General features: G+C 39.2%; 2 protein-coding genes across 3 annotated transcripts; one reads left to right on the forward strand and one right to left on the reverse strand.

The window, feature by feature from the left end:
• Nucleotides 1-513: 513 nt before the first annotated feature.
• On the reverse strand, nucleotides 514-26,743 carry LOC145979389 (single-pass membrane and coiled-coil domain-containing protein 4 homolog). 2 transcript variants are annotated; one of them, XM_083112258.1, is made up of 2 exons: nucleotides 26,617-26,743; nucleotides 514-1,498 (listed from the first exon to the last, which is right to left on the reverse strand). In XM_083112258.1, exon 2 carries the CDS (start codon nucleotides 1,450-1,452, stop codon nucleotides 1,270-1,272), a length of 183 nt encoding a protein of 60 aa, XP_082968384.1. In that variant the 5' UTR covers nucleotides 1,453-1,498; nucleotides 26,617-26,743; the 3' UTR covers nucleotides 514-1,269. The 2 variants fall into 2 exon arrangements, with proteins under 2 accessions (XP_082968384.1, XP_082968385.1); XM_083112259.1 differs by lacking the exon at nucleotides 26,617-26,743 and adding an exon at nucleotides 19,428-19,536.
• Nucleotides 1,862-2,248, forward strand: LOC145979647 (histone-lysine N-methyltransferase SETMAR-like). Its single transcript, XM_083112611.1, has one exon. The coding sequence runs from the start codon at nucleotides 1,862-1,864 to the stop codon at nucleotides 2,246-2,248; it is 387 nt and encodes a 128-aa protein (XP_082968737.1).
• Nucleotides 26,744-26,762: the final 19 nt, after the last annotated feature.

Below are 26,762 nucleotides of genomic sequence, written 5' to 3' on the forward strand. Positions count from 1 at the left end.
CGCAGGATTTTTTCCAGGGAGGGGCAAGGAAGGTATTTTTTTCCAAGGGGGGGGGCAAACGAAGGCAAATTTTCACCAAAAATAGTGTTGTTCCATAAAAAACATTGCTTTAATTTGAATTAACACACATTATTGTGGCTAAAATGAAATGATATGTGTGAAATACATATTTTTTGGTTGACTTTTATTTTCCAGGGGGGCATGCCCCCTCCCCCCTTCCGGACGCCCATGGGTATTAGCCAATATGAGCCATGTTGGTGAGTCATTAGGGTGTCCAGATTTGATTCCTAGGGTGAGTGATCACAAGTGAAAATTTTTGTAACTGTCTCTGGGGTTCACTCAGCCGTCTTCAATGGTTACCCTGGGCTCAAACTGAGGGGTTAAATGCAATCAGAGCATCATCTCCAGTATGTTCCCACACCATTATGTATCTTCACAGCAGGATGGAATGGAAAAAGGTTGTCTTACCCTTTTTTATGATTAACCAAACAGAATGATACATGGAAATATATTCTGTAAAATTTATTTTTAACCAACATTCAGTGACAAGAGTTCATATATAAAAAAAACAATCAAATATTTTTACACTTCTTTCTTGTACACCATATCTAGATACAACTCAGACATATTACTAAAATTATTCATTTTGTACAATATTTCTGGAAACTGGAAGCATTAATGATCATAAATCATCTTTGTTGCACCCTTTACCACACCAAGATTGTGAATCACACCCACACATTTACAATAATAAAACATGCCGCATCCACCCAGAAGTTAAAAATGTCGTAACTTTCCTAGATATTTGGTCCCTTTGAAAAGGCATTTATATATAAACCAACAAAAACAATGTTATCCAACAAAACAACAATTACATAACATGGTTTAGTTACAGAAAAACTAGTCTTAAATATATATTATCACTATCTAAATGGCATCACACACATATGATTATCTTTTGCAATGGGAGCAAATCCTATAGCTTTCATTATTACTTTGTTTTTCTTTAAGAAGATTAAAAATACATCCTTTCTAATTGGAGAAATTAGATCAATTGATGAATACATCGGTAGGAACACATCTTATCTGAAGGATGTTCCATAACCAATCATATTTTGATATACTGTAATAAAATTTCCACTATCGAGTACAAACTATGGAAAGTATGGTTACGAGCAACCAATTATGGATAAAGACATAATCCTGAATATTCCTTAAAAATATACTGATCACACATCTTCACTTGGCATTCTCGTATACTGCATAAATTCAGTACTCTATGTCTGTTCTGGGTCTTGTCTTCAAGTATATGAACACAACGATTAACAGGAACACTCCAACTAATGCAGGTAAAGCTATCGTAAATATTCGTTTTTTGTTTTCCATAAACTCCTTCTTTCGCTCTTTCTTCTGCTTGCTTGTTTCTTTGACTTTCCCCTTTAACTGCCTCATTTTGTTCAAAATTCACTGGAATCTGGTTGTGACTTATTCTCTGGGCCTGAAAGAAGGAAAAATAACTTCTAATAAACACATACGTGCAGCTTCTTATTCTATTCATTTTTGTTTTTATTATTTTACTTTTCTGCAGCACCAGCTGGTGGCTATGGAGTTAGGTGAATGTCCAGTAGGAGAAAATGGGGTGAAACACACTGTAAAACCCTTCTTACACTAAATCACAAACAGGATTCATATTAGGTATGTGCATAAGCTCTACTTGCTTCTGACAGGCCACGATTAGCGGAGTACCAACATCTCACTTGGTGCTGCCAGTGCGTGAATCTGTTGGTCATGTAATCAGGGAAACCTTAGAGCAGCAACAGGCAGTGAGTGTGGACGAGGAGCTCTTAGTGGACACAGTAGCATGTGGGTGAAATGGAGACCGATAAGGAACACATCGGACAGTGTTTATTTTTTGAATTCGATAAAGGCAGCACTGCAGCCACAGCCTGCCGAAAGATTCGCGACAAGTGTATGGGGCAGATTCAGTGACGAAAGCACATGTTATCGCTGGTTTAGAAATTTCACGGAAGAATACAGAAGCTGTCAAGATCAACCAAGGTCTGAACGCCCAGCAGTGTTTTCAGAAGAGGATCTTGACCAAGCCATAAGAAACAACCTGAAGCCAACCATAGCAGAATTAGCGGGCACCTTCCACGTACCGAGAACAACAATCGAAAGGCAGCTCAAAGTGTTGGGTTTCACCACAAAGTTTGATCGTTGGGTTCCACATCAGCTGAGTGCATATTAACAAGAGCGGAGAGTCCCAACCTGTGTTTCTTTGCTTTACCAGTACAAAATGATCATTACATGCCACACATTGTCATGAGCGATGATAAATTAGTATTGTACCGGAATTTAAAGCGTGACCATGTGCTGTTTCTCAACCGCCTCCATCGGTCCAAACCAGAACTTTATCTCAAGGTGATGTTGAATGTGTGGTGGAAAGTCAAAGGAGTAACAACATAAACAAACCATTAATGCCACTTTCTACTGTGAACAGCTGGACAGACTGCGAGTAGAATTGCGATCGAAGAGGCCAGGCTTCGTCAATCACAAAGGAGTGATCATCCAACATGATAACGCCAGGCCACATGCTGTCATCATCACACGTCAAACATTAATGGACTTTGGTTGGCAGGTTTTACCCCACTTGCCCTATTCTCCTGAATTGGCCCCTACAGACAACAACCTCTTTCACGTGTTGCGGAACTCCTTCGCTCGGAAAATCTTTGCTGACGTGGAGGCTGTGAAAACTGCCTTACAACAGTTCTTCGATTCCAAACCTCAGAACTTTTATCGGTGCGGGATTCATCTCCTATCAGCAAGATGTCATCAATTGCGATGGCGATTATGCACAGCCCTAGGTGTGTTACAGTTTTGTGTTGTTCACACTTCTATCTGCACACCAAAAACGGGTAGAACTTTTGCACATACTTAATATTTTTCTTAGGCTATCCTCACACCTGATCTAACATGACATGATGCAACGAGTCATGTCATTTCTGAAGCAAAATGTCGCAGTGAAGGTTGAACATTAATCTCTTCTGGATGGCTGCCCAATGGATGATACATTTGACTCAAGTCATGTTGTGATGATTTGTGGCAAAACAACAAATGTTTGTGGACTTCAGTATTGCGTGGAGCAGCTTGCGATGAAACAATCTGCGCATGCGAGAGTCCATTCTCTTTAGCCACAGACCTCTAATTACAGACTAGAAATGGGGCAAAAAAAAATCCTATTTCAATAGTCCCTGTGGCCCTCACAATAAACATTTCTGCAGTCGAAGGGCAGTAGAATTATTATATAGATTCAATTCAAAACATATAAATTTATACATTAATTCTACATACACTTTGATTCTGATGCATTGTTACCCGCTTCCCAAATGACATTTTTGAATTTGAATTTAAAATTTTGGGTGCATCAGCACATAGGCTATTTTGCACCCATCACACTATACGGGGTCCAGCCCTTTACCAGAACTAAAATAACATAACTATAATGTTGTGTTGTAACTAAAATATTAAAATATTCTGACTTGGATTAAAAGCTGAGGCTGTAAAGAGATACTCAGCATACACAATGACAAAACTCAGGACAACACAAATAATTATACTGGCCATGGGACTAGTCGCCAGAGCCTTGTTCGTTTGCAAAATGCAGTCCAGGGCGTACTACGTGGAAGTGAGGTGGACAATTGGGCGTACTGCGTGGAAGGTTACCCCTTACACCCCCAAAATTATAAAAGACAGACCTATTGAGCACTCCGATGAAATCTGCAATCAGATTTCAGCTAATAAAGAAAATGACTCATGATGTCATGTTGCTTTGTGACTTGTCGTGCTGCATTGCATCGTGTCGGATCTGGTGTGTGGCTGGCCTTAAAACTGTACGAAAGGAAATGACATCGGTAACAATGCACAATCAGTTCAACTCCTCAAGTCCAAGTGCAGTAGGTTGCTTTGTCTGTCCTTAACTGTGCAGTCACGTAATGGCAAAGCTCGCAGCCTGAACAGTGATGTTACGGTTGTCATGGCACATTGCTTCCACAGTGCTCTGCACTTTCGGTTGGAACAGTACGGCAGAAGCTGTTGAAGGGGCATGTCACATAACAGACTACAATGCACAAATATGTTCATTTAATATTAATATATGTGATGAAGATAATTTAATAAAAACATTTTGTACATTAATATGTGGTGAAGTGCCACCGCACCTACTTCACCTGAATAGCTGCTACTACTTTTCTTTCTATCTCTCTACATTTATCACGGGGATGATAATGAAGATGAACTGATGGAAGACCTTATTCATCTTAGGTTAGTTTAATAGAATAACAACTTTGCTGCAGCCACAACTTCTTTTCAATGAATGCTACTTCTTATAAGCAGACAAACACCTTTAATTGTAACATTTCAGAACAAATACACCCTTCACAAGATATTATATGCAAATAAGAAACACCAAGATTACATGTCTTAACCTGTAAGGTGGCTGGGACATATTTATTCCAAGATAATGCAAATGTAACATTCATGTCATGTATGTTATTCTTCTTTTTGTTTTATATTTATATCCATGCAAACATATACAATGATTAGATAGAATTGTTGAAGGGACAGCCACAGACAGAGTAATGCCTGCCCATAGCAGGACTCACTCCCATGGATGAGTGAGTCACTTCAGCACTCTTAAACTATTTGTTCATTAAATTGCAGTGGTATGCTTCACTAAAATAAGCCAAGGTGGCTCAGCTAGTAGGGTGTCTAACTGAGGCAACTCTATGGGGTAAAAACCATGTCCTTCCAGGGTGAAAAATGAAGAAAAGATTTCTTCTCTCTGTGAGAATTAGTACTCGAGCTACAATTTTTTTGAGTTTGAAAAGCACACTTGAAAAGCTCCTGTCCGGAGAGGCCATCCACTCCCTTTGATAAAGGTTAAAAATGTTTCTTCTTCTGTTTTTTAAAACATACTTTTCATTTGATGATGTATCATTCTAGACTTTGTTATGAAAATTTGCATTATTGTTAAGTAGAGCCTACATAACAAAATGCTTCATCTTTTTTTTTCTATTTGCGTAGTTAATTCGGGGGGGGGGGGGGTGCTGAAAGAGCATTTTGTGTAAAATTTCCATCTTCTCTCTCTCTCACCCTTCTGTTTCTACAACCCTTCGTGGGTCTGTCTTCTCCACCACTAGCCTCCAGTCCTCTTGTTACTTGCTTTCCATCTCCAATTCCTAATTCCCATCCATTGTAGATCTGCCAACGCATCAACAGGGTGGCCACTATGATCATGATAAAATTCACGGTTTTCAATGTTTTTTCTATTTCAACCTTATGTATTACCTACCACCTCTCACCACCCACACACAAATGTATTAACAATATAAAAGGTCTGTGCAATTCTGTGACAATTACTTTTGTCACCAGTCTTTTTTGTAGTTTATGTGAGTGTATTTTAGAATTTCGTAAATACTCTTTAACAACTTTCTGTAGCCAGTTGTGCTTTTTGGCTTTTCTTGGATTTTCGGTTCTAGACGGCGAGGGTAGGAAAACAATAGCGACTTGTGGAATTTTTGACACTAAGGGTGACTTTTACTTGCTCAACGAATGGAACAACGTCCGAGTTGCCGACCGAAGGGGAGTTCTGTCGCAACACGTGTGAGGACTGCTCTGTTTTTTTCTTCACCCCCAAACCTCCCAAGTGGACAACGAGCCTGGAAGAAAGACCACCGTCCAGCATTTTTTCTAAGCTAACGAACTGCGAGGCGGTTGATTTTTGAAGTTTCAAGTTTTCCTTAAATACCCCTGGACTCCAGAGGACCGACACAGTTTAGCGCCATATTCAGACCGAACACCATCTCCGCGACACTTTGCGCGAGTTACGGAACTTTGCTTTGTTTTAACCTTTCGACCGCGTCGTGTTAATTGTCGTGAGTGTGTGATCACAGTGACAGTGCCAGGAATTGAGGCCGTGTTAATTACGTGTTTCACGTGCTCCAGTTGTGTTTTTCCCTTTTTGTAAGGAGGGACATAGAATAAATATGGGCGGCTAAAACTACGAGAGGGACGGGACCTTCGGGTTTCCGATTACTGCTGCCATGAAGCCAAGAGAAGAAGCCACGACGCCTGCTTAAGTATACGACGCCTTAAGTCAAGAGAACCGCACCACGACGCTTGCATAACGGCGTCTGAGATGAAAGCCACGCCGCAGCGACAACTCGCATTGCCAACCCAGATGAGAGACGAAAGTACCACAACGGTGAGACGGATGTTACGCCGAGAAAAGAAGAAGAGATAGAGAAAAGAGAGAGATGAAACGACGTCCGCCCTTAGACGACCCGACGCCCTGCGTATCCCCGAACGGCCATTGAAGCCATGATCGGATGCAACGCCCGAGCAGACAGATGGAAGCGAGGTGCTTTTTCCGCCCATCTTCGTCGCCGCGATGGAAAATAGGAAGAAAAATGAATGTTACGTCTAAGTCGAAGAGACAGTTTTTTGCCCGCCAGGAGGACAGACTGTCATAGCCACGAGTATCGTCGGGACGCCGCAACGAGGACAGTTGACATCAGCGAGGACCACGCCGCCATTGAGTCGGTATAGTATCCTCCAGTTTTCTCTTTATGTGTGAGAGTGAACATTTGTCCACCTAGGTCGCCACTGGTTTGTCATAACACAAAGCGAGATGAAATCGAACAATGTTGCCTGCAACTACTAATTATTTAGGCCAATCAAATCGAAAGTACTGTAAATCTTCATAAATTAAGAACCTATTTCGCTCACCCTTCGAAATTCTATAAATGTAAAAGACCTACTATTTGTTATTGTTTTCCTATTCTCGCGCCGAGTATTTATATGAGTAATTATATGTTTGTGTTTTTATCTTTTCGACCGTGCTCTTTGATAGATATAGGTATCAGAAAAACTAGGTACTAAATAATATAGCCAACTTAATCATTTTTAATATATCCTAGTTTATATTACAGTCGTTTGTATTATCAGCACTCGTGTACTTGTAATCAAGTTAATTTCCTCTTGTCATTCATTTAGTGTATGCTTATTCTTCTTGCATAGTGCCTCAACAAGTGTAATGTCAATTATTATTCACTTTTGGTAACTATGACGCCTAGCTAATCGCGTCTCATACGTGACAGAGCGCTAGCCGCGCTTATTTACATTGAAAGCAAGCCTAAGGGGCTAATAGAAATCTCAAATTCGAAGGTACACGGGAAATAAACCAAAGAGGCGGTTAGATATTTTATCATGTAATGCTATATTGTGTCCACCCCTGCAGTGTGTGTGTGTGAGTGCATGATAGAATGAGAGTGAGGGGATATGTAATGGTTACATTATCATTGTTGTGTTTATATTTGCCGAATACACGTATATATTCGTTATCCTACAGGTGTTCTTGATTCATTTATATATATGCATAGATGTATATCCTCGTATGGTCGATATTTTTGGTTTTAGTCCTGAGTTTGAAGCTGCATAGCTTGTCTCCATTGACCAGAAGGGTTATAGTTTTCTATTATTACAATTATTATTATTATTATTGGTATAAATGAATAACAGCACCACTTTATGCACGACGTGGCTTACCGCCGGAGGTGTAAATAACCGACCCGGTGACATGAACCTGGAATTAAACCGTTAGCTGGTGGTAGGAATCGTGTTTCCTTAACCGGAGACGCGAACCAAGGACCGACGACCGTCCAATCGGGCGGCCGCGGAACCCTGAACCTACGGACTAGCGGTAGAGTAGTTTGGCACCTCGAACTGGGGACTTCGGTCTCCCGGACGAGTGGTCAAACCCCGTTACAATTTGGCGCCCGAACAGGCACCGGTCTTCTTTTTCGCCTTCGTCGGGAGTGTAATGGTAGTAGTTTTACAAGTGCATAATATTTTTCAGTAAGCGTTGAAATGGTTTTTATACGTATTTTGCTATGTTTATTGATATCTATATTTCGTATTCGGTGTTTATGTTATCTCGGCGCGAATTTGATTAACGTAAAGGGCAATTATGTAGGCAAACATCGGCAAGGGCGATATTTCAAGGAAGTATGTTATACAGATTTAGTGGCAATTTTTTGTGTGTGCGCGCGTCGTTTTTATTTTCATTAGGCTTCTACAAGGTAGCAGGAAAGGACCCGTCGTGCCCTCCTCTCTGCATTTTTGATAGGTAATTGTTTGTATTGTTTTTCTGTAGTGCGTTATATATTTTTGAAGTGCAGATTTATTTTCTGACGACCTCAGGTCATAGTGAGTGTTTTAAATATCTAATGAAATTGAGAAGTGAGAAAATTATTTATCGAAAGATGAGCGAAGCACGGAATTGTGTAGTTTGCGGGATTGAAATCCCATTAGGTGAAATGGACCCGTCGAACGAAGCGCAGCCGCGCTGTAGTACTTGTGTTATTTCGTCAAGAACTTCAGGACACGGGGGCTTAGTTGTAAATACTGAATCCACGCCACCTTCTGAAGATCCGAATCAGCTGACCGTTTCCCCCCCGGAAGATGTCGCTCCGATGGAAGAAACAGAAGATGCATTGAAGAATGGCGCCGGCACCAACGACAGGATGTTCGAGATGATAAGACAGCTGATCCGGGCGGAGCACGCAGAGACTCAAAAGCGGATAGAACAGCTTGAGACCCGATTCCAGGAAGTAGTGCGTGTTTCGGTGGAACAAATGACTGAACGTTTTTCCACGCACTTGCAAGACAGTGAGCAGAAACTCACCGCGGAAATCGCTCGCTTGGATTCCCGTGTTGATGACCAGGACCAGCAGTTGGCAACACTGTCGCGACGGACCGACCACACGGAAGAGGAACTGGCGCTAATGAGAAAATCTTCGGCCCAGCTTGAGGTGACCTGTCACCAAAACTCGGGAGGTTTTATAGCGCGCGTGACGAGAACAATAGGCGAGATTGATGACCATTCCCAAAGGATACAGGCCTTGGAAAAAAGAATGGACAGTTTGGACCTTTCTCACCCTCAGCGACGAGAAGCGCCCACGGCTACGAGGACGAACCCAGGTACTTCGGCCACCAGCAATAATGAGGGCCCTTCCTCTGAACTCACGAGTGTCAATGAGCCAGCTGTAAATGAGAGTTTACCCGGTTTACCCACTCGACCAGCGACCACCAGCTGCGAAGTTCATTATTCGGCACCCACAATTGCGAAGCGAGCTATTTTCCCTCTTGAATACAAGAACCATTTCAAAAGATTCAACGGGGCTGATCGGGTTTTACCGTCTGCATTTTTAGAACGGTTTGAAACTACCTCTGAGGAGCTGTCCTTGGGGAATAATGAAAAGATCCTGGTTTTGCGAGGTTTAATGGAAGATCGGGCCAAAAATTGGTTTGAAACGAATGAAGGGCATTTCACATCTTATGAAGCTTTCCGGGAGATGTTCCTAGGACACTTTCAGCGGCCGATCCAAGTAGAACGGATGCTAATGGAACTACGCAACGAAAGGTACAGCCGAAACGCGGGAGTTACGTACGCCCAATATTTCTGGAAAAAATATAATGAATTCAAGGCACTGCAGCCTCAAATGACGACTCCAGAAATAATCGCGGCGCTGATATATCATTTTCCTCAAAATGTCCGGCGTCACCTTAATGGCAGTTGTGTGTTCGACCCCGACTCGATGTCGCTGACGCTGGAGAACCTGTACCAGTGCTCAGAAGAAGAAGAACGCGACAGGGCAGAGCGCTGGAATAAGCGTCCCAGACGAGAAGATGATCGTCACGGCCGGAACCGACGCCAGCGAGTTCAGATGGTGCGGCGAGGACAGCACCACGCTCCACGCGCCAATGATCAAAACTTTCATCCCTTACCACCTTCGCCACAGAGAGAACGGCGGCAGTACCAGAGAGGCAGACGTGGAGGAGAAAATATGCGTCGACCGCCGCGCGGCACAGAACAGGGTAACCGGGACGGTACCTTTCAACGAGGTCACGTACGTGATGGTTACTACCGACCCCACAGTAGATCAAGAAGCCCGCAGTCGGACCGAAGGACAGAACAGCGACCTTCGTGGATGAATGAACCGCGAAGGGATGGAAATCAGGTGCAAACAAGAAGTGACTCTCCAACACCTGGCGTCTCCGGACTTCAGCGTTCGGGAGACCGCTCTTAGAGATTTGAAGTTTATGTTAATGGACTAGTTATATTTTTATATTTTACTCTTGTGTCATTATTGATTTTTATATGCGTATATTCCAATGTATTATCTTTTTACGTCCTTTAAGGATTGTTTTATTGTGTATTTACTCATAAAAGCATTTTTCAAGTATAGATTCGATTCATATACAGGGTGTTTCAAAAAAGTGTTCATATACAGGGTGTTTTTTTAAAAAAATATGTAACCTTAAAAAATCTCCCCAGCCGAGAGCGATTTTAAAGCCTACAATTTTTTTTGAAGTTAGGGGGGGCGAGATGTGACAATTACTTTTGTCACCAGTCTTTTTTGTAGTTTATGTGAGTGTATTTTAGAATTTCGTAAATACTCTTTAACAACTTTCTGTAGCCAGTTGTGCTTTTTGGCTTTTCTTGGATTTTCGGTTCTAGACGGCGAGGGTAGGAAAACAATAGCGACTTGTGGAATTTTTGACACTAAGGGTGACTTTTACTTGCTCAACGAATGGAACAACGTCCGAGTTGCCGACCGAAGGGGAGTTCTGTCGCAACACGTGTGAGGACTGCTCTGTTTTTTTCTTCACCCCCAAACCTCCCAAGTGGACAACGAGCCTGGAAGAAAGACCACCGTCCAGCATTTTTTCTAAGCTAACGAACTGCGAGGCGGTTGATTTTTGAAGTTTCAAGTTTTCCTTAAATACCCCTGGACTCCAGAGGACCGACACAGTTTAGCGCCATATTCAGACCGAACACCATCTCCGCGACACTTTGCGCGAGTTACGGAACTTTGCTTTGTTTTAACCTTTCGACCGCGTCGTGTTAATTGTCGTGAGTGTGTGATCACAGTGACAGTGCCAGGAATTGAGGCCGTGTTAATTACGTGTTTCACGTGCTCCAGTTGTGTTTTTCCCTTTTTGTAAGGAGGGACATAGAATAAATATGGGCGGCTAAAACTACGAGAGGGACGGGACCTTCGGGTTTCCGATTACTGCTGCCATGAAGCCAAGAGAAGAAGCCACGACGCCTGCTTAAGTATACGACGCCTTAAGTCAAGAGAACCGCACCACGACGCTTGCATAACGGCGTCTGAGATGAAAGCCACGCCGCAGCGACAACTCGCATTGCCAACCCAGATGAGAGACGAAAGTACCACAACGGTGAGACGGATGTTACGCCGAGAAAAGAAGAAGAGATAGAGAAAAGAGAGAGATGAAACGACGTCCGCCCTTAGACGACCCGACGCCCTGCGTATCCCCGAACGGCCATTGAAGCCATGATCGGATGCAACGCCCGAGCAGACAGATGGAAGCGAGGTGCTTTTTCCGCCCATCTTCGTCGCCGCGATGGAAAATAGGAAGAAAAATGAATGTTACGTCTAAGTCGAAGAGACAGTTTTTTGCCCGCCAGGAGGACAGACTGTCATAGCCACGAGTATCGTCGGGACGCCGCAACGAGGACAGTTGACATCAGCGAGGACCACGCCGCCATTGAGTCGGTATAGTATCCTCCAGTTTTCTCTTTATGTGTGAGAGTGAACATTTGTCCACCTAGGTCGCCACTGGTTTGTCATAACACAAAGCGAGATGAAATCGAACAATGTTGCCTGCAACTACTAATTATTTAGGCCAATCAAATCGAAAGTACTGTAAATCTTCATAAATTAAGAACCTATTTCGCTCACCCTTCGAAATTCTATAAATGTAAAAGACCTACTATTTGTTATTGTTTTCCTATTCTCGCGCCGAGTATTTATATGAGTAATTATATGTTTGTGTTTTTATCTTTTCGACCGTGCTCTTTGATAGATATAGGTATCAGAAAAACTAGGTACTAAATAATATAGCCAACTTAATCATTTTTAATATATCCTAGTTTATATTACAGTCGTTTGTATTATCAGCACTCGTGTACTTGTAATCAAGTTAATTTCCTCTTGTCATTCATTTAGTGTATGCTTATTCTTCTTGCATAGTGCCTCAACAAGTGTAATGTCAATTATTATTCACTTTTGGTAACTATGACGCCTAGCTAATCGCGTCTCATACGTGACAGAGCGCTAGCCGCGCTTATTTACATTGAAAGCAAGCCTAAGGGGCTAATAGAAATCTCAAATTCGAAGGTACACGGGAAATAAACCAAAGAGGCGGTTAGATATTTTATCATGTAATGCTATATTGTGTCCACCCCTGCAGTGTGTGTGTGTGAGTGCATGATAGAATGAGAGTGAGGGGATATGTAATGGTTACATTATCATTGTTGTGTTTATATTTGCCGAATACACGTATATATTCGTTATCCTACAGGTGTTCTTGATTCATTTATATATATGCATAGATGTATATCCTCGTATGGTCGATATTTTTGGTTTTAGTCCTGAGTTTGAAGCTGCATAGCTTGTCTCCATTGACCAGAAGGGTTATAGTTTTCTATTATTACAATTATTATTATTATTATTGGTATAAATGAATAACAGCACCACTTTATGCACGACGTGGCTTACCGCCGGAGGTGTAAATAACCGACCCGGTGACATGAACCTGGAATTAAACCGTTAGCTGGTGGTAGGAATCGTGTTTCCTTAACCGGAGACGCGAACCAAGGACCGACGACCGTCCAATCGGGCGGCCGCGGAACCCTGAACCTACGGACTAGCGGTAGAGTAGTTTGGCACCTCGAACTGGGGACTTCGGTCTCCCGGACGAGTGGTCAAACCCCGTTACAATTCCAACATATCCAAATTCAATTAAATTAAATTATATACATATTTAAAATATTTAATTTATGGTGAGGAGTCTAAATTTGCCATTTCATATACTGGGACTCGAAATACATCAACAAACACAAGTCACGAATGTTAAAGGATATATTAATCTACGAAAAATGGTTACTTCTTTAAGAATTTCAAACTCAAATCTACCTAATCAGCTTCAAGATTTCTTATCTTGCAATAACTTTCCGTCTGCCAGATAGATATTCTGTAAAGGACACTAAAAAGTAAACAAATTGAGAGAATTAGGTTTTATTTTCCAAGCAAGCTAAACTGTGCAAAACTTGCCTCAGGGCATTATTAATTCAATGGGATTTGGGATATGGAGAAAAATTCAAGCAGAATTCACGTATAATTCCCAGAATTCAAGGAATTCCCAGCAAGTAGCCACCCTGATCAACCATCCACCTTCTTCTCTGACAGAACATTCCCTGCTGCATCCTTGGAATCTAATCTTCAGAAATCCTTTCTATACGTTAAGCCAACATGTTCTTTCAGGATGATGGCCACTCTAGGAACATTATAAAATTCAAGTATAATTCCCAGGTTTCAAGGCAAACTTTCCAAAAATTCAAGGGTATACAAGCAGATGTTTTCTCTATTTCAACCTTACGTATCTCATCACACACACACACACAAATATATTAACAATATAAAGGGCCTGTGCAATTCCAATGTATCCAAAAATTATAATTTAATTTAAGGTTCGGAGTTTGCATTTGCCATTTTGCACACTCAGACTAGAAATACATCTACAAACACAAGTCACAAATGTTGTGGTATATAAGAAATTGTTAATTGAACAAGTATTTCAAATTTACCTAATCAACTTCAAGGTATCTTGCAATAATCTTCCGTCTGTCAGACAGATTGTTCTGCAAAGGACACTAACAAAGCAAAGAGATTGAGATAATTTTGTTTTATTTTTCATGCAGCTTTCTTTTCCTTCAATAAAAATAAAAGCTAAACTGTTAAAAAACTTGTCTCTGAACATTAATAAATGGGATTTTGACTAATAAAAATTGCAATTTCAAATTCAAGCAGAATCAAGCATAATTCCCAGTGCCAATAATCCACGAATAATTCCCAGAATTCAAGGAATTCCCGCTGAGTAGCCACACAGGATGGCTACGTATCTGACAATGTTCTGTCCATCAGTGAACTTTTCCAGTTCCATAATTTATCCTCCAATTATTGTCTTCCATAACTGAACCGTATATCAAATGAAATGATGGGCTTTTTTTTATTTATCTGATTCTGTTAATCCATGCTTCCAACCTATAGATAATGAGTGGCAGTACAGTGCTAATCAATCATGAATTGACTCCGAAAGAATTGTAGGTTTGGATAATAGCTATGATTACCAGTTTGTACTCCCCCTCTTTTATGCTTCTGCTCATGTTGTTAACATTGTAGACCTTTGCTCCTAGATACATCAATCCATCAACTTCTTTTAATATCTTATCTCCCATTCTTGGTTTTTGTGTTTTCTACAATCTATTGATGTGGACATTCTCCCATATTTGGTCTTTTCATTTAATACTAGGCCAATCTTTAATGCAACTTTTTCCATCTCTTTGTAGGCTTGTATAAGTGTGGCTGTGTTTCTTGCAACAATTATGATATCGTCACCACATATCTAGCTTAAGGGTCATTTCATGTAAAGTGGCCTAAATTCAGATATGGTCCCTACTTGACCCTCTTCGATTTTAATGAAACTTCTACAGGTTGTGCATATGTATCCCACATGGATATCTGCTAAGTTTCAGATTCATAAGTAGTTTGGTTGGGTCACCAGGGCTGCTGCTTGTGTGAAGGTCATTTTTTCAATGCTGTTGCAAATACGAATATTGTGATGAATTCGCCCCACAACTTTAGCAAGCTATAATTACTGGATAAATTGCTTGGAAAGGCTGGTGTTTCTACAGTTCACAGGCCATGGGCATGTCATACAGTTATAATGGTATCCTGCCCGCTGAAATATTTATTGAAATATTAATCCTTAACCCCCTCCCCCAAAAAATTTAGTTCCTAAATTTGATCACAGTTAGCATCACTGGAGAGAACACATCCAAGTTGTCTAGAAACCTTGTATTTCATTTTGGCATCTAGCTGCCATATTGGATTCAAAATGGTGGAATTCATATTTTTATATCACTTGTTTCTCAGCTATTTATCGACGGATTTCAATTTTTCTTTGTTTGTTTAAATACTCTAAATAAGACCTTCAATTCTTGTTCTTACTCCCTAAAATCACCATTACTGCTAGAAATTTGAAAAATAAAATTTATAGTAATTGGACCAATTTGTGCTTTATGAAGATAATGTAATGCATGATTATCTGGTTTCTTAGATCAGGTAAATCATATTTGTCTGACGCGAGCGACAAAATTTTATGAAATGTCTCTTTATTTGCACAAAATTTGAAATCGAGGGGGATAACTGCCCCTCTGTACCCTCTGCAGGTACCCTTGGCCATCAATGTTTGCCCCCTTGCTCTCCTTACAATTGATTTCCATTCAAGGTTGGGGGGGAGGGGCAATGCCCCCTGCGCCACTTATATGCACACACAAATATAGTAACAATATGAAGTGTCTGTGTGATTCCAATGTATCCAAAAATTCTAATTTAATTTAATTAAATGATACATTTAAAACATTTAATTTGAGGTCCTCAGTTTACATTTGCCATTTCACATACTCAAGACTCGAAATACATCTACAAACCCAAGTTACACAAACGTTATGGTATATATTCTAACCTGCGAAAAATTGTTAATTGTGTAAGAATTTCAAACTCAAATCTACCTAATCATCTTCGAGAAATCTTATCTTGCAATAATCTTCCGTCTGTCAGATTGCTCTACAAAGGACAGTAAAAGTATTCTGTTTCATTTTTCACAAATTATTTTCCTTCCTCGACAAAAAAAATAAAAACTCAACTGTGAAAATCTCACCTCACGGCATTTATCAACATGTATAAATTCAATAGGATTTGGATTAATAAAAGTTGCAATTTTTCACGTCTACAGAGAAAAATTCAAGCAGAATTCACACATAATTCCCGGAGACAATAATTCATGCAGACTAACCCCATATGCTAATGAAATTATAGGTGATTATCAATGTGGATTTAAACGTAACAGATCAACAACAGATCAAAATTTTCACATCAGACAGACACTTGAGAAGAAGTGGGAATATAATCAAAATGTCCATCAGCTATTCATTGATTTTAATAAAGCATATGATTCAGTCAAAAGAGATAAATTATATAACATATTAGTCGTTTGTAATACCTAAGAAGCTTGTTAATATGATAAAAGTATGCACCAGTGAAAGAAAGTAAAATTCGTGTGGATATTAATATGTCTGACAAATTTACAATTCATGATGGGTTAAAACAAGGAGATGCATTACCTCCATTGCTCTTTAATTTTGCCTTAGAATATTTTTCAAAGTAGCTAAAGAGAGAGGTTTGGAAGTTAGCAAAGATAAACTAAATATATGCTTACAGGCCGACACCAAGTGTTAGGTAATGATCAAAATCTAATTATTGATAACAACTCGTTTGAACCAGTTTCCAAATTCAAGTACGAGGGGCGTTCAAGTCAATCGGGGACTTATTTTTTTTTTCCAGGTATAAATAGATGCCTAGGCTGGAGGTTTTGTATGCAGTAGGAACTGGCAACTGTGTGCTGTTACTGGTAGGCGGCGCTTATTTCCCGCACTTCTGCATAGACCGTTATTCAAGATGGCGGACAACAGTGTGGACGTCTACATGGAACAGCGTGTTGTGATGAAGTTTTTTAGTGAACGAGGACAGAAAACCTGCTGAAATTTACAGAAGACTTCAGGCTCAGTACGGTGATGAAACACTCTGTCGCAGTAAGACATTTGAATAGTGTAAGCGCTTCAAAGATAGCCGTATCTTTATTACTGACGATCCCGGTCGTGGTGGATCACAGCCCACGCCAGTCATTCCTGGGAACATTCAGCGCGTGGAGCAGCTGATCCTGGACAATCGTCGCATAACCTGTCGTGAAATTGCAAGTATCAATACTATACTATCAACAGTGGGTATTACTGCAGTGTTCTGCTTGATGTGCATAAGAGTTTATGGAAGAAACGTCCGGGTTTCATCACAAAGGGTGTTCTCTTTTTGCAAGACAATGCACGACAGCATACCGCTCAACGCACATTCCAAACATTCCAGGAAATCGGCTGGGAGATATTACCACACCCCCCTATAGTCCTGAATTAGCGCCAAGTGATTTTCACCTGTTTGGAACCCTGAAGGAATTCCTTAGAGGAAAACATTTCAACACTGATGAAGTGAAGAATGCTGTCCTACAATGGTTCCGCCGTAATGATAAATCTTTCTATGCCGATTCATTCCAGTCGTTAGTTAAACGCTTGGATAAGTGTATAACTGTAGCAGGAGGTTATGTGGAAAAATAAATCCAGTTACCACACTTTGAAATTTGTTCTTCTATTTTTTTTAAAAAAAGTCCCCGATTGACTTGAACGACCCTCGTACTTAGGAGTAATACTAACAAATGAAAATTATATTAAAGGGGAAATAAAAAGCAGGCTTAGCCTAATTCAGGAAATGCATGTTAGATTTCTCTTCACAAACTTTTGTCTTCTCGTTTAATATCTAAGAAACTAAAAGTTAAAATATACAAAACAGTAATTTTGCCTGTAATATTATATGGATGTGAAACTTGGTCTCTTACATTGAAAGAGGAACATAAATTTAAGAGTATTTGAAAATAAGATCCCTAGGAAAATATTTGGACCTAAAAGGGATGTGGGGACAGGTGATTTGTTGAGTTGGTGTTTTAAGTCCACTTTATGCACAGGAAGGCTAATCGGGACTCGACCCACAGCTTAAAGTGAGATCCAAACCACTATATGTGCCTCCACCGGATATCGAACCCGTGACCCCTTGATTACAAGGCAACGAAGCTACCACTGCGCCATCAGAGAGACCCAAAGAGGGGACAGGTGAGTGGAGAAGGTTACATAATTTAGAAGTATCGTACATAATTTGTATTCATGTCCAGATATTATTAGAATGATTAAATCAAGACTACTTAGGTGGGCAGGCCATGTGCCACGAATGGGAGAGGAAAGAAAAGTTGACAGGATTCTTGTTGGGAAACCTGATGGTAAGAGACCATTAGGAAGACCAAGATGAAGATGGAGGGATAATGTTGAGATGGACCTAAAGGAAATTGGTAGGGATGGAAAAGAGTATATGTATAGAGATATGGTGATTGAAAGTACAAGAAAACCTCATCAAGAGATTAATTATGCTTTTGACGAAGTTTTCTCGTACTTTCAATCACCATATCTCTACAATATAGATCTTGCTCAGGATAGTGACAGGTGGAAGGCCTGTCTTGCTGCAGCCATGAACCTTGGGGTTCAAGAAGGCTAGAGAGTTAATTGGTTAATATTACAAGGGGTAACAAAGGACTTTTCCAATCTAAGCTTGTTAATAGTACTAGTGGATATATTGTTTTGTAATTCGAGTATGTCATACCTTCATATGTATACTAATGAACATAGGCGTAGCTACAGGGTGTGCCTAGGCACACCCTAATGGGCTGCTTTATCAAAGAGAATTAAAGACAGATATTTCAATAAGAGAAAATAAGTGGCAGTTTGTACGAAGTTGAAAATGTCATTACTTGGTACAAACGTGAGCATTATAGCTGATGAAACGAGTGTCTATAGTTTTTTCGATTTTTTTATGTCATTGGAGAAAGAAGATATTTACTGGATTCTACTCTGTACTGCAGCACTTTCCTTCTATACCTGTCACAAGCTGCACGTGTGAGAGAGCTTTCTCCAAGCTTACCCAAGTTAAAACTAAATTAAGAGCAACTCAGAAGCAGGATAGATTGGAAGCCCTGCTCTTGCTATTTGTGGAACAGGAAAAAGCTTGTCTATTGATGTAAATGAAGTTATTGATGAGTTTAATAACATTGTACTTTTTGACAGACGTCTCTTGTTATAGATGAAGTGCATTTTGATGTATTTGTTTGTAACATTTATGAACATTTTGTATGTGTGTGTAATTTCTATGCAATTTGATTTTTTCTACTACATATAGTCAGAAATTTCCAACACTGTCATTTAGCGAATTTATATTCCTTTACAAACATCAGTGCAGTTAAAGAGCCAAGTGATTGTGTTGCAAAATATGCTATTAAAAAGGTGCAAAACCTCATTTTTTCTTTGTGCACACCGAAATATAAAGTTCGAACTACGCCTATGCTAATGAATAGAGGCACATATTTTTGGTAAATAAAAATGCAAAATTTCGGTACAAAAACAGAGTCGATTTCGGGTTCAAAAGAGGTAAATAAAATAAAATTTTGGTGTTATAGCGGTGAATAATCACATCAAAAGTGCTATATAAAATGACATTTTGGTTTTACAATTGTGAATATAATCCTAAATTTGATTTAAAAACTGCACTTATTACACAAAATAAACTTACCCCTTCTAATAGCACATTTATGTAGTTACCAGAGCATGAAGTTTATTCCTGTGTAAAGGGGTCCATTTTTGCTTCTCAAATATTAGCAGAATTAATCAATTTTCCGTGAATTGCACAACTCTCAGGATACTTCAGGCTTCAGAAACTGTTGCGTCTGTATATAAACAGTAAATTTCGTGTTTAAGAGTATATTTCGCATTTTGCAGTTCATTTCGCATTATTTTGTGACAAAACAGGGTAGAAAAATGCACCTCACACCTTTCAGAAACATGAAAAATGAACATTACAGCATGTTATTTCATATTTCGTGTTTTTGTCAAAAACGAAATTTGCATGCCTCTATTAATGAACAAAAATGAGAGAACTCAAATATTATGTGCAGTTTTCAACAAATCTCACATAAATTGCTGTCATCATGTTCCATCCACCCTCAAAGTAAATACCTGTGGGGAAGACAAATCCATCTGCTAAAGGTTAAGACAGCAGCAGTTTTTTTCTTCTCTTAACAAGGTGGGTGGCCCTTCCAACATCTCCATTATAAATGGTGTTGTGACCTTCACTGTGTACCTGGCAAGGTTACAAGGTACTACCATCTGAAGCCAGATAGACCAAGGTTAATTAAGAGGCGTTACTGCCCTTGGTTCTTTGGCCATCTTCGCCATTGAGATGACCATCCATCTTCTTTTGCCTTTGGAGCCACTGACAAGTAGGTTGCTTCTTAGTTTTTCATGCCAGACACTACCAGTAGTTATGCTGTTTAGCCTAGCAGACCATCAGAGCACACAAGCTCCACCACCAACTATGAGGTCATGCAAGCACTAAGTGGGGGATCTTCTAGCTGTGCTTCATTGGAGGGGGATGTCAAAATACACTTTCACATTTCAAAAGCAAGTGAGCTTGCATAAAATTCTGTCTGCTATAGGTTAACTGTACTAATTATGTGTCTGATAAAGGGAATTTATGCTCTACAACGTTACGTTACAATAAAAAGCATTTCTAAGTTAATGAAAAAGTCAATACTTTTGCATGACAAATAATTGAAACACTGAAGTGATCCCAACACACTGTTCAAGAAGATTGTAACAAGATTTAGTATACTGAATGACATCGTCAATAAACCATTCAAATCTTAGCTTCAGTGGCAACTGGTTTTGAAGTTATTCACCCTCCTATGGCGCAGTGGTAGCGTCGTCGCCTTGTAATCAAGGGGTCCCGGGTTCGATACCCGGTGGAGGCACAAGTGGTTCGGATCCCACTTTAAACTGTAGGTCCAGTCCCGATTAGCCTTACTGTGCATAAAAGTGGACTTAAAACAGCAACTCAAATCAAATCAAACCTATTTAAAAAAAAAAAAAAAGTGTTTTTGTAACTGAAGAACGTACGTTTCTGCAAATGGTTTGTGGGGCTACACATATTTTTTCGAAACCAATTTTTAACTATTGTAACCTATACGTGACCCTACCTAACCTAACCAGAATGGTTCATGGGGCTATGTGTGAATGGTTCGTGGGGGTATGAGTCAATGGTTGAATTTCCGCTATGAAACATTCCCACATCACACAAAACACCTTCCAGATGTTAGACAATGCTACAGGAACTTATTACCGTAAGTATTTTCGTCTGTAAAAATGAAGAAATCTGTCCGGGGAATATCAGATTAGTACCAAATCTCCTTCGGGGCTTTCATATATGTGACATGTTAGGTGTGTAACATAAAAATATTTTCAAAATATTGTAACTTTCATAAATCATAACTTTTTGTTATGAAAAGCTAGTTTTTGAATATTTTTTATTGATTTATTGATTTGTTTTATTTTACTTTGCTTTTTGGCCACTTTCTAAAAATGATTGAAAAAATATGAAAAAGTTTTCATAATATTGTTAATTATGGTGTATGTGGTACATATAAACTCACAAAATTTCAAAAACTGAAATGGTGAAACAAAATTTGTGTGAAATTGTGTTACATTTGTGTTAGGGATGTCATATTTCACCTGTGACAAACAGAACACACACTGATACAGTGTAAAATCCAGTTTCTATACAGTACACACAACAGTCATACACATTATACAGAGTGATCCAAAGTCTAGACCGCCACGTCAGTTATGAAAGAAGGTGCTGAAACTGGCCACATTCATTGTCCACACATTTTGGACACCTATTGTTTTTCGGCTATTTATTGACTGATTTTGATTTTCTTTTCTTAGTTTGAATACTCTAAGCAAAACCTTTAAGTTGATTAATGTTGGTAATTTCCTTGGCGGATCTTACGTTTCAGTTCTTCCAGGGTGTGTGGATTTGACTTGTAGACAGCATTTTATTAATCTACCCCAGAGATAAAAATCGCATGGCATTTTTACACCAGAGAATCACATTTGAACTTTGCATGCTGATTGAATTAACACATATGAATCATAAATAAATACACTTATCACTTCACGACCTCCACAAAAACTTGATTCTAGCCTCCTCCCCGCTTACGTTAGTGGTTGTGTTGATAAAGGTGTATTAAAAATGTGCAGCATAGATGACTAGTTTGAACACTTCCTTCCATAAATCTGATAATTAAAATCTGGTAATTATATCACTTTTTAAAATAATTACGGAAAATTATGATAACTGTTGTGCGCTTCCTTCAAAACCTTAAAAACTCTGCTGCAGCTATTGTGTTCCCAAAATTGGTGCCTTACTTCCACCCTACCCTTTCTTTCCTTAACCATACAATGTGTTACACTTGTTTTTTTAAATTAGAAGCTTAAAGCTTAAGTGATGCCCTAACACAATCAGTCTGTCATCCACCATCTACAAACATGGTGACCAGTTTTTGGCCCAAGTTCCTTTTGTTTTATTGTAATTTCATCATGCTACGAATGCAATTTTAACATGGTTCGATTTCGATTTACTTCTGTTAACACATACTGCAGAGTTTTAGCGATTACTTAAGATTTTGTTCAATATATGCTTTCGTAGTTAGGTTAGGCAGATCAGAATAGTTCTCTTAGCATTAAAATAAAATCAAAATGTATTCAACTAAGGTTCCGATATACTTCTACATTCATTCCCACCAGTCTAAGATACTTACTGTCGCTTCTCAACAGAGAATACCTCATCCATGGGAAGTTTGCATGCTTGCATAAGGTAATTTATAACTTTTTTCCAATTCAAACAGCGCTCATTACTGTAAAGAAGGTTCAATTCTCGTGTGACAATGATCTCCAAAATTCTACGATAATTAGTCTTTCTGATAGGAGAATTTGTAAAAAATAATAAAACAGTTACCGAAATTTCACAGCAGCAAGCATTTTGGCAGCAATGAAGAAGTGAAAACGAGAGTTGGGGAATGGCTAGCCTATGCAGGCGACCGACTGATATGAGGAGGGTCTACAAAAGCTAATAGTACATTATGACAAATGTTTAAATAACCATGAAAAATAGATGGAAAAATAGATCAAGGCATGTAGAATCTGGCAAAAATAAATTTTCACTAAAAATTCTGCAGTTTTTTATGGGGAAGGGGAGGGGGGAACGGACCTTACTTAAAAAATATCCCTTGCTACTGAAAGATGCTGGTAGTGTTCCTATTAGATAAAGCACAGACCCCACATATATGTTGTAATCACTTTGAAACAACATTTTATTCAGCGTCTGATAGTCAGAAGCATTCAATGAATTTTCTGTTCTCACGGTATGGAGCAAACCAAAAGGTGAAATAAGTGAACGCAATTTCTGCATTGTTCCTTCAGCAAGTAAAAGTTTCTCTGAGAAGAAAAAACTGATCATGATTTGCTATGCATAGGTGCATCCTTTCATGGCCCAAGTTCCTTTTGTTTAATTGCAATTTCATCTGGCTACAAATGCAGTTTTAACATGGTTCGATTCAGATTTACTTCTGTTAACACATACTGCACAGTTTTAGTGATTACTTAAGATTTTGTAGTTAGGTTAGGCAGATCAAAATAGTTCTCTTAGCATTAAAACAAAGTCCCTAAATGCATTCTACTAAGGTTCACATTTACTTCTACATTAATTCCCACTAGCCTACGATACTTACAGTAGCTTGTCAACAGAAAATGCATTGTCCATGGGAAGCTCGCAGGCTTGCGTTAAGGTAATTTTTAAGTTGTTCTTTTCAATATAAATAACTTTTTTTTGAAATCCAAACAGTGCTCATTACTTTAAGGAAGGTCCAAATTTTGTGTCTGAATGATTGCCAAAATTCTATGATAATTAGTATTTGAAAAAAATGATAAAACAATCGGAACAGTTTCCTATTTCATTATCCCAGAGACAAGTTACCACATTTAAATTAAATGAAAGGTTAAGAGGACGTATTCATGCGACAACAGATTTGCATGTTGTTCAAGTATTTACATTTCGATGAAGTTCATTTTGGTGCTAAAAGAAAAGGGTAAATATGTGATAACGCCCGGACACCTTTAACTCATTTATTTCCTTAATTTTACCACTGGTACTTACCTTTTCTACATTGCAGAACATTCTTTAAGGTGAAGTTATGCCTTTTTCCATAAAATAGTGTCAACTTTTCATATTACGAGTGATTATTTGTCTTCCTTGTCCCGCTTGGGTAACAGACAATATGGCATGCACTTGTCATGGATCATTGCGCCGTGCTTGTGTTTTGTCGTTTTGGAGTGAGTATGCAGTGTTTCAACCTACTTAACCAAAAAATACCTACTTTCGTGTTCATTATGTCATCACAAACCACTGATGGATAGCCCCAAAAAACATTTCTGGCAAGGTTAGGTTAGGTAAGAATAGTTAAAAAAAAATGAAAAAAACAAACTTCTCGTAAAAAAAATGCACGTTTGGAAACACTGACGAGACCGTGTGACTTTCTACGCTCTCGACATCTGCATGCACACAATGGAAACAACGGCATAATATGGCAGGCAATGCAAGTTTCTTACGTAAAAAGTGATTACTTCTTGTTCGGCAGCATTCAAATACGAAGTTTTTAGTTTCCCGTGAAAGAAAATACCTCCAAGAACGTCCAGAATGCTAAAGAAACTCATTTCAGTAAGTACTTTCTCCTGTAAATTTGAAGAAATCCATCCGGGCGATATCGCATATTTACCAAGAAAAGTTTAGGCTGCTTTCAGGAAGGTGGTTTAGAATTACAAAGAACTACCACACTATGAAAGAAATGGGATGAAACACGCGCTTCAAATTGATTCTTTCATTCCAATTTTCAACTTTTTCCCCAACAATTGTGCTTCCTCGTTGACTAGCTTAGGGATTCTTTCCATCAAGCTATCACAGGTGTGGATAAACACTTGGAAAGGCAACTGAGCTCATAAATACGAGATACTTTTTGGAAAGTAGCAAGAAACACCAGGATATGTCTGTAAAATCTGAATTCAAAGTGGTATCATACACAGTATGATGTTCAGTTTACAGTGCTGCACTGGAGGTATTGAGTTTTCAACTTGACAACTACAGTTTCACACATCGGAGACACATTTCTTCAATTTTACACAAGAAACTACGGTAAATATGCAATATCGCCCGGATGGATTTCTTCAAATTTACAGGAGAAAGTACTTACTGAAATTAGTTTCTTTAGCATTCTGGACGTTCTTGGAGGTATTTTCTTTCACAGAAAGTAAAAACTTCGTAGTTTAATGCTGCCGAACAAGAATTAATCACTTTTTACGTAAGAAATTGGCACTGCCTGCCACATTATGCTGTTGTTTCCATTGTGTGCATACAGATGGCGAGAGCATTGAAAGTCACGCAATCTCTGCAGTGTTTCCAAACGTGCCTTCTTTTTACGAAAATTTCTGCTTTCTTTCTTTGATGAATTTAGGGGTGAAATGAGTGCTAATGGAACCTAACCTAACAGGCCTAACCTAACCTTGTGTGAATGGTGTGTGGGGCTATCCGTGGATGGTTTTTGGGGCTAACGTCAATGGTTTGTGGAGGTAAACATGAAAAAAAAAAAATCGAAATAGTACATAATTTTCAGTCATGAAGGTTTGAAACACTGCTTACGCACTGAACATCGACAAAACACAAGCTGGCGCATCATGACGCGTGATGATCCATTACGAGTGCACGCCATATTGTCTATTACAGAAGCGGAACAAGTAAGACAAATAATCAATCGTAATATGAAAAGTTGACTGTATTTTATGGAAAAAGGCATAACATCACATTAAAGAATGTTCCGCAAGGCCAAATAGGTAAGTACCAGTGGTGAAAGGTGTCCGGGTGTTATCGCATATTTACCGAAACTACTTTCGGAAATGAGTTTCTCCAAGGTTTACAACGTTCGTTGAGGTATTTTCTTTCATTGTGGAATATATTTGACCGGGAAATTGTGTATTTTTTCAAGAGAAATATCTCACCGACGCAAATTGCCATTCTTTTCATTTGCTTGCCCTACGACAACCAGATGCTGCATACGTTTGATGACATAAGCTCCTGTCAGTGTTTCAACCCTCCCTCCCTTTTTTACTATGCTTGCCTAACTTAACCAAACCTAACCTAACCTTATCGGAAATGGTTCGTGGGGCTATCCGTGAATGGTTCGTGGGGCTATCAGTCAATGGTTCGTGGGGCTATCCATCAGCTACCCGTGCATAATGTATAATTCCCACCGGTGATGAACACGATAGTGGGTATTTTTCAGTGCAGAAGGTTGAAACACTGGATACCCACAACATGAGTCAAGATATGCCCGCCATAGTGTGTTCCGGATGCGAAAAAAGGGATAAAAAAACCACTCAGAATGTGAAAAATTGAGTTTGTTTTCGTTTAAAACGCATAATGGCACCTTGAACTATGTTCCGCAATCTACAATTAGTAAGTACGAACCATGCGAAACACAAAATATCCGATTTTAATGTGTCTCCGATCTATGAAACTGTTACCCAGAAAACAGATACAGTTGCTGTGTTGAACGATGCCGATAACACATCATAACTGTATACAGTGTACTTAATTACAAGTAGATATCATGGTCATCTCAGCAAATTCAGGCATTTATGGGAATTTTCGAAGTCAATATGCTGCGTTCATTAAGAAGTGACTACAGTCGTTTCTGAAGAGAACAAACATTGCAGACCAATGTTATGTTTTTTGACACAATCTGACAATAACACACTATGCACAGAATTAGCGTTTCTGATTATTTTCCATTTTCTAACCAGTATGAAATCTGTACCTTTCCAGCTCTTGTGCAGTCCCTCTCAGCGAACAGACGTCCACGTTGACATTGTCGCATAAGTGTCTGAATTCAACATTTTGATGTAACGGAGCACAATTGACGTGTACACATTTACAAAGCTGTTTAAGATAACACGAACTTGT

The sequence above is a fragment of the Lepisma saccharinum genome, chromosome 26, assembly GCF_977018435.1.
Source record: "Lepisma saccharinum chromosome 26, izLepSacc3.1, whole genome shotgun sequence".
In the NCBI taxonomy this organism is placed as follows: Eukaryota; Metazoa; Arthropoda; class Insecta; order Zygentoma; family Lepismatidae; genus Lepisma; species Lepisma saccharinum.